This window comes from Cygnus olor, chromosome 8 (genome assembly GCF_009769625.2).
Source record: "Cygnus olor isolate bCygOlo1 chromosome 8, bCygOlo1.pri.v2, whole genome shotgun sequence".
NCBI classification, from domain to species: Eukaryota; Metazoa; Chordata; class Aves; order Anseriformes; family Anatidae; genus Cygnus; species Cygnus olor.
In genome coordinates this window covers 11,743,596-11,756,671 of record NC_049176.1, presented here as the reverse complement: position 1 = coordinate 11,756,671, position 13,076 = coordinate 11,743,596, and the positions used below count along the sequence as shown (strand labels likewise).

The window sequence follows — 13,076 nt, the reverse complement described above, 5'->3', positions numbered from 1 at the left end:
TGATTTTGGAGGGATGCCCAGAGTCTCCCAGCTCACGCCGAGGACTGTGCTGGTGAGGTCCTACACAAACACAACTGCTGCTCTGGTGAGCTTGTATTAATAGTCTTCCACCTGTAAAGCCACACTTCTTGTTACGATTCTGCTTATACAAGGATGAGTGTGAAGCAAAATATACTTTCAGAAATTCCCTAATACTGGAACAAGTTTCTTGGCAATATTATTTGTTTGGATATTAGATTTTAGATATTAGTAGGGTTTCTGTGTTGTGAAAGATGCAGAAGAGCAGTTGCTTTTTAATGGTAGGGTTAGTTGGTCAGGATGCTTCATTTAATTGAAACAAGAACGATTGGAATTTGGGTGAAGTTCTAGAAACCAAGTTTTATTTAGAATTAAAATAAGCACTTTATAACATTAATATGTAAGAAGAAAGATTTTTCTCTCCGCATTATCAAGGGTTTGAAAGAATAGTAAGGTTGCAGTGCTGGTAAAGAAGAAAACAAGTAGAAGCCTTGGAGACCTAAAAAAACATGTCTGTTGGGTTTCAGCAGTTACAGCTAACAGAAACTGCAGAATTCATGCTGCATTTCAGTGTGTGCGCACTTCTTGCCTAGTTATCTTTTCCCATGTTGCTGCAAGTCGAGGTTGAGTTTCTATTCAGGTTGAAGTTGCAAATATGATGTTTTTTCCTTCTGTTATTTTTTTGCTGAGTTAGAGGAATGAAACAGTAGACTTCCTAAAATCGTTAGTAATTTTGATCACGTATTTTAGTTCTGTTTACTACGGTCCCATTTGTCAAGGGAACAAATAGTTGGTAGTATGGCAGAAGATTAGGTTCATGAGTACTTACGCTTGCTGTTGTAATTACTTCTAAATGTAGAACTGTTAAAGACACTGTCCGTGGTGAAGACAGTCAGCTAGTACATGCCTGGTGTGATGCAGGAGAAAAGGATGCTCTCTGTGTCCTATTGTGACTTGCTGTCCAGTGTGACCTGGAAAATTAGCTGTGCTTACACATGGCGTCTGCAAGTACAGCTGAGGTAAGGCTAACAGAAGCAAGGATTAAGTGATGGAATTTGCACTTCCCTCCACCCCAGACAAGGGTGGTAGGGTGATGTACTTCCATGACAGTCCAAGCTCTGTTGCTGTTTTGCTTTGAGGTTTGAAGGCTTTCACAGATCTTGATGAAATGATTTCTCAGGCACAGCCGAAATAATATATTGTGGCAATGCTGTCATCAATCTCTTTGCACACTAGGAAATGAAAGTAAAATATTCTTCATGATTTTTTTTCTGGTAAGTGTGAGACACTAAAGAAATTTTTCATTCTAATCTTACCCAGGTATTTATCTGTCAGACTTGACGTATATTGATTCTGCATACCCGTCAACAGGGAGCATTCTGGAAAGTGAGCAAAGAACAAATTTAATGAACAACATTCTCCGAATTATCTCAGATTTACAGCAGTCGTGCGAATATGGTAAGCTAGTATGCAAATATTTCACTGTTAAAGAGCAACGTTAAAAGCTTTAATACTTGTTTTTCATAATACTATGCAAGCAAGGCCCAACCAACTTGTGCCATTATGACTCTCCCATACCTTTGCAGTGCAAAAGTGTTGTAGAAGTTTATTCTGGTATTGTTCGTTGTGATAGAGCATTGGCATGAAGAGAAAAGATAAAGTTCCCTTTTTCTTGCATCACAAACATTTATGCAGTACATATTTTTTGAAGAAAAATGTGGAATACATTGCATTTAATAGTAGTTTTGCTAGTACATTGTAAACTTGAATCTGTCTTCCATAACTTTGTGATGATGAATTATAAAAGTAGCAGGATTGCTTTTAGAATAGTTCTTTTACTGGAGATAATAAAATGTGTACAACTTGTCTTTTGGACATTTATAGTGCTGTTCATAGATCAGATAATGTATTCTTTCTTCAAAGGTGGTCTCCTTAACAGTCCTTCAATTTCTAGTAGAGTTGTAAGGCTGCATTTGTGATGGCGGAATATGATATTAGCACAGGATTGTGGCTCCGCTGAAAGCTCAATATAATGAGGATGTGAGCTGTGAAGGAGTTCTCATATGCAGTCCTATAGGTCTGGGACTTCGCTTTGGCCAGGGGTTCTCTGTGGCTTTTCCCTTCAACATACTCTGATAAGCAGAGCATCTCAGAGTGCTCTATGGGGAAACATACCTGGCTTTACGTATGTGGGGAATATCAGCTCAATGCATGAGAATTTGTATGAAGGACAAAATTCCAAAAGCAGTAGGGATTGTAGTTTGTACCTCTGTCTCCCATAAAAAGGCAAGGGATCTGATTCTGTTTAAATAATTTCTGGAAAATAACTTAGCTTAATGAACGGTACAGTGATAATGAATGTCATCTGTTCTCCAGATATTCCTCTGTTGCCTCATGTCCAAAAATATCTAAACTCAGTTCAGTACATAGAAGAGCTACAAAAGTTTGTAGAAGATGACAATTACAAGTAAGTATGAAATGCTGTAACTGACTGTAATTAATGACAAAATAACTTCATAACACACTGTCACTTTCAAGATTCTGCTTACAGCAGGCAATTGTGTCTCCAGTGCATCTGTTGAAAGTAGAAGAGTTAAAGCAGGGTCCTTTGCTAAGATGAGTTAATTTTCAGCATGCTGGATGGCACGTTGTCTTCCTTTTGTGTATTTGATTGTATTTAATCTGCAGACCTCTCTGAGTGTTCTCCAATGGAGACTCCATGCATGTGGCTCACATGCAACACTCTTTCAAGGGATTTATCTTACTGACTGAACAGAATGGAGATAGTCTGTCATTTTTCATCAAAACAAAGTTATCTGTGTGTGCAGTCCCAAGTTCTTACTGAAGGGTTTAACTTTTATAAATCCTCATTTTATATTTCTGTCCTTGGATTAGGTTATGCAGCGTAAAACAAACACTTGATTTTTGACAAGTGAGATGTTGTATGTCTGTCCCTTCCAAAGTATATCACCCCAAGCAGAGAGGCTTTTATTCCTTAATGAAAAGATTATTGCTGTATTAAGTGACTTGGCATCCAGCAAAATGGGAGGATGGAAGTCTCTGGCAAGAGATGAGAATAAGCTCCAGGGAGAGGAAGCAACCTAAAGCAGATCTGTTGCATATGAAGAAAGTTTCTGTTTACTGCTGGCTGATCTGCTTGAGGATGTTCCCTGCCCGTTCCCATCCTGCCGGCCCAGGACATTTGTCACCTTAGTTGTGTAGAATTGGTTGGCTGTGTTCTAATGGCGGGAGGGGTATGTATGCTGGGGGGGGGGGGGGCAGGTTATCTTTTCTAAAAACAGCAACTTATTAAATGGTAAGCTGTTCATAGCCTTAACTTGGGTTTACTAAAAGGCAGCGAATAGGGACCCGTAATTTATGTCGAAGGATGGTTGACAAGGGCTCAAACACCTGGTTTCCCATCATGTGTTAGTCTTTAAGGTTTGAGTTGTTCTCTGGAGCTCTGCACATTCTTATGCAAGCATCCAGCTTTACTTTCTTTCACTGAAATGTTCTGTAGCCTGATTTTGAATGTATTGCTTATCACAAAGTAAAGCTTTGTGGTCAAGCATTTGAAGGGGGAAAAAAAAACACCAAGTTTAACTGCAGTGTCTGGTTCTTGTTTTCATGGATCCCCCACTCCACCTTCCTTCTTCCCTAGGCAGGAATCTTGTACTGGTGGGAATGTTATTGCTGAAGGAACTACAGCCTCTTCATCCTATACAACCCAAGCTTGGATAGCAGGGAAATTGAGACAATTACAAGTAGTGCAGAAACAGGACTGCTATTCAGAAAGTCTCTTTTTATACCCACAGGCTATATATATGTTTCCAAAGTAATTTCTGCTGTGGGAGAAGAGTGTATTTTGAAGAGTCATTTTTACTATAAGTGACTATTCTTTGTGTTCCAAGGTGTCTGCTAAAAGGCTGAAGTTAGAGAACAGTCATTGTGACTTGAGTATGTGTTTTTTCTCGCTGAAGAATTTTATTTAAGAAAATTGAACTTAAAAATTGTAATGAATTGTTGCTAAACTGTCTGGTGATGAGAAGGAGAGGAGCTGTCAGACTTATTCTCCCCAAAATTAAACAGCAGGCCTTCCCAAGCCTGCTAATTTCAAAAGTTCTAGTTCTGCAAATTGTGCAAGTGAGATGTTTGATCGTTCTGGAGTTCTGGACTCTGCCCCCTTTACAGTACTACTGGAAATTGCATTTTAAAGTGCCTGCTATAGAAAAAGCTTGAATTATTGATGCAGTCAAGTTGATAATGTATCTTCCAAAATGCCAAAGAAGGATTTTGGCTTCTATAATAGTAAAGGCAAATGGCTTGTCCCGCTTTATTGGAAAAAAAAATCAGCATATGAAGTGTAGTGAGTATAAATGCTTTATTCCAGGTGGGGGGCAGTGGCACAGTTCCCTGGTGCAGAAGAGGTTGCAGTGCTTTGCTGTAGTAAAGGTTTTGCTGTTGTCTGTGGACCTTCTTCAGCATGGTATTACAATCTTGTCCTGGTCTATATGTGCCAAAGCAATAGGTTAAATTACTACACTGTGCCCTAGCATGTCATTTTCTGAGTGCAGAGTGTTGCTGCAGTAGTGTTCTTCCACGTAACAAAAAAATGTTTGGAAATAATGTGTGTTAAATACAATGTGCAAGATTTGTATTAAGGTCACAGTGTTTCTTGCAATTACAAAACAAGACGTTTTCTATTGTAAACTTAATATACTTTGTGTGTGTTTGTGTGTGCATTTGTCAAAACCTTTTTGCATGTTTCTATTTCCTGACAAAGTAATTTTTAATGCTTCTTTAATGCAGACTTTCATTAAAGATAGAACCAGGGACCAGCACCCCCCACTCTGCTGCATCCAGAGAAGATTTAGTAGGTAAGTGCTTAATAAATGTGAGAAGAATTTAGGTTGCCAAACATATTTTTGAGTTGCAAATGTGGAAAACATTTGCTCAAGGCTAATTAAAGCAGTATGAAGTATAAACGCTGTATATGGGTAATAAAAGTTCTTAAGTTGGCCTGTAAAGACGTTTTTCATGAAATTGAGTCAGTTTTGTATGTTCTTGGTGTATTGTAGCACTAACTTGCTAGTGTCATTTGGGGGTGAAGAGCTATTAAATATTCATTCTTTGTGTCTAGACAAAAAGCCTTCATCTAAGCTTCATGGAAGAATATGCTTCCAAACGTGTACATTACTTTTGATTTCTGAGAAATTGGTGAAGGTGGGAGTTCCAAACGTGGAGATCAGTGGGACTTGTTTAATGTCAGTGTAGCTAATGGAACAACCTTTAGGACTTATCAAATGCTTACAGCTGGATGGTATTTGAAATAATTGTTTATTTTTAATCCTGTGGGGGGAAAAAACAAACCTAAAATACATATATTTTTAAATATCACTAAGAGTATATCAATAAATTTATTACAGGGTATCTCTTACAGGTTGAGTTTAGAAAGTTTTTTTAACTTTTCCGAGGTTTTCTTAGAAGTAACCCTGACAGTAATTCCAAGGTTACTAGGGAGTAATATCTTCTTTGTTTCCAGGCTCTGAAGTCGGAGCATCTCCACAAAGCGGACGGAGAAATGTTGCAGCTGAAGGAGCTTTGCTGCCACCAACACCCCCGTCACCTAGAAACTTGATTCCACATGGACACAGGAAATGTCACAGTCTGGGATACAAGTCAGCGTTTTATTTAACCTGAAAATCCTCAGATTTGTTATAGATTCCCTTTCAAAACAAACGCTTTGCTTGAAAAAAAAAAAAAAGTATTGTGGTTTGTACGCTGTATTTCACTTAGAGACCACTTCATGGCAAGAGAGCAAACTCAAAACTATAGTGATAGTGTCACAACTGAAGATAATTGGTCAAAACAAGAAGCCTATGTGGCTCTTATGATAATAAGAATAGCCAGTGGGTTAGCCAGAATAGGCTTTTTCCAAATGACAGAACTATATGTCAGGATGTTAAAAGCAGCAACTTTTAAAATGTATCGAAGATAATGTTTTAACAGTTTTATTCTTATTTTTTCCTAGTTTCATACACAAGATGAATACGGCTGAATTTAAAAGTGCAACGTTTCCCAACGCAGGACCAAGACACCTACTGGATGACAGCGTCATGGAGCCTCATGTCCCATCCAGAGGGCAAGCAGAAAGCTCTACTCTTTCTAGCGGAATTTCAATAGGTAGGAGTTTTAACAACACCTGTGCAGTAAATGGTCTTTTAATAAAGATTTTAGCATGTTTAGTTGCAACATGCAGAGATTGTATATGCAGTGGTTCTATTCTAAAATACCAATTCTATTCTGGAACAAAATTGAGAAATGTAGGTGCGGAAAGGCAGCTTAAATTGTACAGCTGGAACCACAACCTAACAAATTATAAACAGAAAGAACTTTTTTTTATATCTTCTTTAATGATGCAACCACTGTTACCGCTGTCCTCCTTCATGGGGGTGAAGGGAAGCACAGGACACCTCACCCCCACAATTCAGTCCAATTTGAAAAGGTTTTAACTTACAAAATTGACAGTGAGAACTGTCAGTTGCTGTTAGGCTTTAGGAGCATAACTGATGAACGCTTTTAAGTTGTCTTGTCAGGAGTAGATAACAATTTAAACTTCAGATACCAAAATGAAGTCTATTTTGACATTTTGAAGTAAGTTATTTATCTTCAAATATTTAGGGTATTCTTTTGAGAACTTCTGCTTCCTGAGTTTCTCACAGGCCAGCAGTTGCTCCTTATTCCTGTTGCCCTCAGAGCCTTAAAGGGGAGGGTGGGAAGAGGAAGGCAGGTGCCTCTCAGATCGACCTAACCGCAGCCAGAGTTGAGATATGAAACTTGTGTCACAGTCCCTTTTCTCAAAATGATTTGCCCGATAGAATTCAGTGGTATTCAGTTTTTACACAGTTACAGTAATACAGTTTTTATACAGGGGTATACTTTTTTTTTTGACTTAATTTTAAAAACCCGTTTGCTTTTTAGCCTTCATGGAGAGAAACAAAGTCATGCAATTCAGAATTATGCATTTTTCAGTAGCTGCTGATGAATTTTACCAAGGAGAAAGACGTATTCTGAGCAAACACTAGATTTTTCATTTGAAAAAGTCAAATATCTAGATGCAATTTTTTTTTAATTTATGCTAATAAGGGAGTCAGTGGAACTAGCTTAGATCAGAGTAGCTTGAACCTTTTCGCATCAGACAGCTTCCACAATTAAATATGCATTGCCTGCCTATTTTCTATAGATTGTCTGCTCTGGCAAGGCTTGCCATTTCAAAATCATGAAGCGGGAATGGCAGTATTTAAGCATACAGACAGTTTGTATTCTCTGGGATTGCACCATACAGGAGACAGAAGCTCCTCCTGCAGTTCCTATTTTCCAAGTACAGTCTTCTCAGCATTATGCAGGATTTAGGGGAAAATGCAGTGCAGACTTTGGCACACTGATTGAGATGCAGCATTGCCCTTTTCTTAGTGCAGTTGATTTGTATCCTTCAGTTAGTGCCTTAGTTGTTTTTTTACTGATGTTTCTCTCTAAATAACATACGAAACTTCTTTCCAGTTGACCCATTTTTCAAGCTAAATTGTTCTTTTACCTCCACGAGAGTTTAGCGGGAAGGGTTTTGCCAGAGTTGACAGTTTTTGATGAGATATGATTCAGAACCCATTGCCATTTAGACATTTGGGAGAATACAGGGTTTTCCTAGTTGGTCTCGTCTCTGAATTTCTGACACTTTTTTTATCTTGCTTAGCTCAGGCATAACTCTGTTGACTTGCTGTAGTCACCCTTACAAGTTGGAACAAAATTGCCCATTTAGAAGGCTTCTTTAGAAGGCAATCTTTAATTGTTTTCGCTAACATCATCATTGTATTTGCTACTTCTTGATTATGAAAATTTCTGTGATGCAGAAGAGGAATAGCGAAATACGTAGAAAGATTAAGTTCTCGAGTCTTGCTGTATTTATTAATGAAGAATTCTTGGAAATCCAACTTGTCTGGCATTCTGTACTGCTGCTTCAGCAGTATTTAAGGAAGTTGATTGAAGCTGCTAAGTTTCTCCATCAGGTTTGAAGTAGTCTGTTTACTTAGTACTTGGAAATCATACAGTCACTGCAGCAGAGGTGGTTTAATGTGTTCTGCACAGCTTCAAAAGACAGACAAGAAAACTTCTGAATCTGTGTACTGAAAAGAGTGTTATTCTTCTTTCTGCCCATAAATGTGGATTTAAACCCATTCCTCTAGAAACAGGACAACCTTTTCTTAGATAAAAGCCTATACAAGACTTAAGTTTCTGGATAACTGATTCCTCTTGAAAACATTGACAGCATTTCTGATATGCCCGTAGCTTGAATGTGACCTTAGTGATGACTGTAATATTACTTTAAATCACTCTCTTAAATCACTATTTTGGACCTTTCCAATCCTTGGAGGATCTGATATAATCTGTCTCTAGATCAAGGATCAAAAAAGCAGCGTAACAACAGCTTTTACAGGATAATTATGTGCGGCAGTATACATTTGTTATCTAAATCATTAGAGCATGATGCAAGTCTGTGCATCTTTCTCGTCACACCCTGTGTCAGTCATCATTGCTGTTAACAGATAACTGTAGTTCCTTTACAATTCAGTAAAGCAATTTGTAGAGACATTACAAAGATTCTTCAGTGTACTGCTTCTTCAGACATGTAAGGACTTGGTCTAAACAGTTCTTGCTTCTAGAATTTATGCTAGAGTAAGGGAGCCATACATATATCTGATTCTGTTGCCATTTTACTTTGAAATTTGTTATCTGAACAGAAGTGAAAAATCCTTCCATCAGTGCTGTGAATATCCTAATTAGAAGGAAGAAACAATCGACCAGACACATACACAATATGAAATGGGAAATGTTCAGTTGAATTCAGAAATGTTAACAAGGGATTTCTTGTCTGAGTTTTGGACATTCATGATTTAGCTGCATTTAAGCTAGTCATCTGGGGCTTTTTATAATCACATGGAGAAATAGGATCTTCAAGGATATGGTTCATCTCATTCCTAGATGGGTGGCTAAAAGGTGGTTGTATGACCTGTGTCCTTAAGGCACCACTTTTAGGTCTGTGGACTACAGAGAATTTGACAGCTAACACAAAAATGTGGACAGATGATGCCACTGAAGAAGCCTTTTGTTTTGTGCATACTCTAGGATATCTGCTTTTAGTAAGCTGGGATAGATGCTTTTACTTTTCGGTGGAAATTCATTGAGAACCTCTCGCTACTTGCTATCAGTAGGTCTTAAAGCTAAAAAGGTAATTTTGTCTTGTGGTCACTCGGTTTTGTTGTGGCCACTCTATCCACTCTTTTGAAAGAGCAAGCATGCTGTTCTGAGATCTAAGCGTTGCTTTTGGATGGGTTCAAGGAACCACCTGTAAACTTTCAGCAGCAATTCTGCGTGTATTTGCCTGCTGTTTCCTTCTCACCTAAAAGTAGGATAAATTAAGGTGCTGTTACTAGATCATGATTCCATTTGGAGATAGCATGAATCTTTCTTTTATTTGTAATTTTTCTTTTAAGAATCCAGTTTTCTAGCACTACCTCATTTGCTTATACTTTCTCTTGTTTCTTCTCATGTTCACATATCCTCCAGTATCTCTGCAGCAGCACACCCTCATTGATGGTTTTAGGAGTTCTGGATTTGCACTACTTCTTACAATCTGGCACAGCTATATTACTGTATTTCTTTCGCAAAGCTGAATTTGTTTACAATGACTAGTTGTTCAAATAAGTCTGCAGATGTAAAGGAAGCATGTGAAATAACCCTCTCTTCATATGTTGCTTCTGTGTGTTTTTTCTCCTCTTATGCTACCTAACGTACCGGATGCCAAGTAATTTTGCCTGGAAAGCTTTTAAGCATGCAGTTTCACAGGTACATCACTTTAGATATAGAAGTATTACCACAGAAAGAACAGGCTGAAATTGAGAATTTAATCCTAAGTGCTTAACAATTCAAAGAAAACATACTTGTTTATGTTTATAGCAGTTTTGGATGCAAATCCACTTCTAATTTTGTGTTTTCTTCCTCAAATCATTTCTTTCTTTCACTTATTTTTTTCTAGTCCACACTGCTGTGGATGAAAGCTCTGGAAAACTAAGGCTCATGAACATTTGCTGTTATTTGTGTGTTCCAGTCACTCAAGGATAACTTGATCCCTTATTTGAATGCAATCAGAAAAATAATGCTGTAGAGTGAAAGAAAGGCATTTAAAATCAGTGTAAATTAATGTAAGAAAGTGCCTTTATAAGAACAGTATATTTTGCAGACCTTAACTGGCATAAAATGCTTACAAGGCTATCAAAATTTTAATGAATTCCTCTATTAAGTCACCATCTTGAAGTACCTGAATTCTACAAGGGATTATATTTCTCTTTAAATAAATGAAGTATAGGTGTAGGTATACAGTGTATGCATTTTCAGGTTTTTGGCAGCCTGTACAGTAGGGAAGAACCCTACACAGCCAATGTTTGTTTGAATCTTTACCCTGTAGTAGTACACTGTTCAGGTGTTTAGGACTCTTGAGTCATCAGCAGTCCGCTTGAGAAGATCAAAGTTTGGGTAGAGTTTCAGTTGGAAGAATTTTTTTTGTTGATATTCCATTTAAATGAGTATGTAGATGCCTGACTCTTGCCCTAAATGTGGATACCCCATTTTGCTGTTGTGAACTACTGCTTTATTAGGGATAGGATAAATATCGGAGTTGTATGGTACTTTAGGTGAAAAATGCACATCTAGGTGCACGGATTTGAGAAGAGAAAAGGGACATACAGGAGCTTCTGCACACCCTGTCTTCCCCAGTCCTTACTCATTTTTGTACGGGGTACTTGCTCAGGGTGTTTTGTGATTAGTGCAGCTGTAAAAAAAAACCTGTTTCTGCCCCATCTGTATCCATGTGGTTCTGTGTTTTTGCTAGCTTTTCATGATCAAATTTGCTATCAGTGATACTAGATGTTTGCGTGTTAATTATCTGGCAGCATATTGAGTTGTTTGCCAGTCTTTACAGCATTATTATTAACTCGCAGTCCCAAGCTGATCTATTTAAACTTTGTTGCATAATATTTACATAATTCTGAACAAGTTAAATATATATATATGAAGATTTTCATTATGGTAATAGACATAATAAGGCAGAACACGATTTTTAGGGCAAGGAATCCATCTCCATGTTTGCCGGGCTGTACTGTGCTGCAGCAATTGATGATCAGGCCTACTGAACAATTTTTTATGTTTTTGCCTTAGAATTTCAAGCTCTGTCAGGTCAGTCTCTGGCTATAGTGACTAGGGCTCTGGAAACACTGTGTGGCTGCAGCCAAAAGAGTGTCAGTTGCAGATTTGAGAGGGGGAAAGAATTTTCAGTCTGAATACTTTTTAAGCTCTTTGGGGTTGGTTTGTTTATATTAACACCTGTTTAACTTTGGGGACTAACTTATGGATAAAGGAAGCCTGTGTTAAACGTTCCATATCCTCAGACTTTCAGCAGGGAGTGAATGCTGTGACTGGGGGTGGAATGGGTATGCCATGGGATAGGCATTCGCTATCGCATAACTGGGAGCCTGGCCTCATACTCTCTGGGTGGTTGGAGCCTAGACACGTGCATATGTGTATCTAGAAATGCAAACAGCAAATTCCCTTCGGTATTCAGCTGCAGTACTGGAGCTCTGTGCAAACAATTCTGGAACTTCTCAGATGATCATCAACATAGCTAGTGAAAACCCATTTGAGCAATTGCTATTATTCCTAACATTGGCAAAGGCCTTCCTGTTGTATAGTAAAGAGCAACACGCTTCTGTTTTCTTTTAAGGCTATACAAGAAATTTTTCATGTTATTAGCAATAAACAAAACTAGGATGATAGTGATATGTGTCAAGTGGTTTCTTACATAAAATCAGAACTCATATAGAAGATTACTTAATAGAAAGGATTTGAACTACCTAGGGTTTCTTAAGTTTAACCTGAAAACCTGCTTGAGGTTCTTGGGGAAAAAAGACAAATATTGAGTACATACTTGAGAAGAATTTAAGAAGGTGATATATTTTTAAAGTACCGAATGAATGAAATATTTCCAGTTGAGGTGATAGTCAAATAGTGCACTTAATGTTTAAAAAAAAAATAATCTCTAGGCATCTAATTTTTAATATGTTAAAAACAGTTCCTTTCACCTTTGTTTTGTTTTGGAGTGAAGGATGTAATACTTTCTTTTTTTTAATTTTTTTAGTATATTTTTTGTGCAAAAAGTCTGAGTTTCTTAGAGTCTAAAAAAAAATCCAATTAGATATATTCTATTCAGATGTTAAAGGAGGCGAGTCAAATGCTAAAATTCAACTGTTTCCAAGTTTTTGTTACAGTTCTTGGAAAAACTGTAGCCATTGATGTAGCTGGGATGGCTAGTCTCCTTTTTTTCTAAATTAACATTACTTTTACAAAGTGTAATTACCAATTTTTTTATAGAATAAAGTTTATAAATGGAACCTTTTGATTATGAATCCCCAAAACTCATTTAACTTCTGTAACTGTACTCTGCGTGTCACAAGGATTATCACTTTCTGGAAGATGACATTTCAGCTCTTTGGCACTAGTATGTTTTGCATTTTTAAAAAAAACTGCACAAGCTTTTAAATCTTTTCATTGGAATACTTAGTACAGTGTTTGATGTATAACTTTCTTAGCAAAGCTAATATAGTTACCATCAAAATGTCATTTCAGATAGAATTTTAATGCCTCTTTTAAATAAATATATATATATATATATATATATATATATATATATGAGACCACTATATATATATATATATATATATATATATATATATGAGACCACTAGATAAGGAGGAAGAATATGAGCCTCCCTGTCCGGGCAGCCCCCGAGAGACTAACAGAGACTGATAAGCAGGTGCACCTGGGAGGACTTTGGATTTGGGAAACCAATTATAATAACCTTGCCTCTTTTAGAAGTAGTAATAAATATGTATTAGCCTAGGAGTATAAAAATTAGCCGCCTTACGTAACGGGTGTGCGTCCTGGTGGAGCAG

At 37.4% G+C, this 13,076-nt stretch overlaps 1 protein-coding gene across 7 annotated transcripts in view; it reads left to right on the top strand.

Annotated features, from left to right (window-relative positions):
* The window catches only part of RALGPS2 (Ral GEF with PH domain and SH3 binding motif 2), a 146,099-nt gene that overhangs the window by 108,164 nt on the left and 24,859 nt on the right, over window positions 1-13,076 (top strand). For all 7 annotated transcript variants that reach the window (XM_040565017.1, XM_040565022.1, XM_040565016.1 and 4 more), the window contains 5 exons: window positions 1,339-1,476; window positions 2,395-2,485; window positions 4,828-4,895; window positions 5,561-5,696; window positions 6,050-6,201. In XM_040565017.1, coding sequence (XP_040420951.1) covers window positions 1,339-1,476; window positions 2,395-2,485; window positions 4,828-4,895; window positions 5,561-5,696; window positions 6,050-6,201 — 585 coding nt within the window. The remainder of the gene's footprint in view (window positions 1-1,338; window positions 1,477-2,394; window positions 2,486-4,827; window positions 4,896-5,560; window positions 5,697-6,049; window positions 6,202-13,076) is intronic.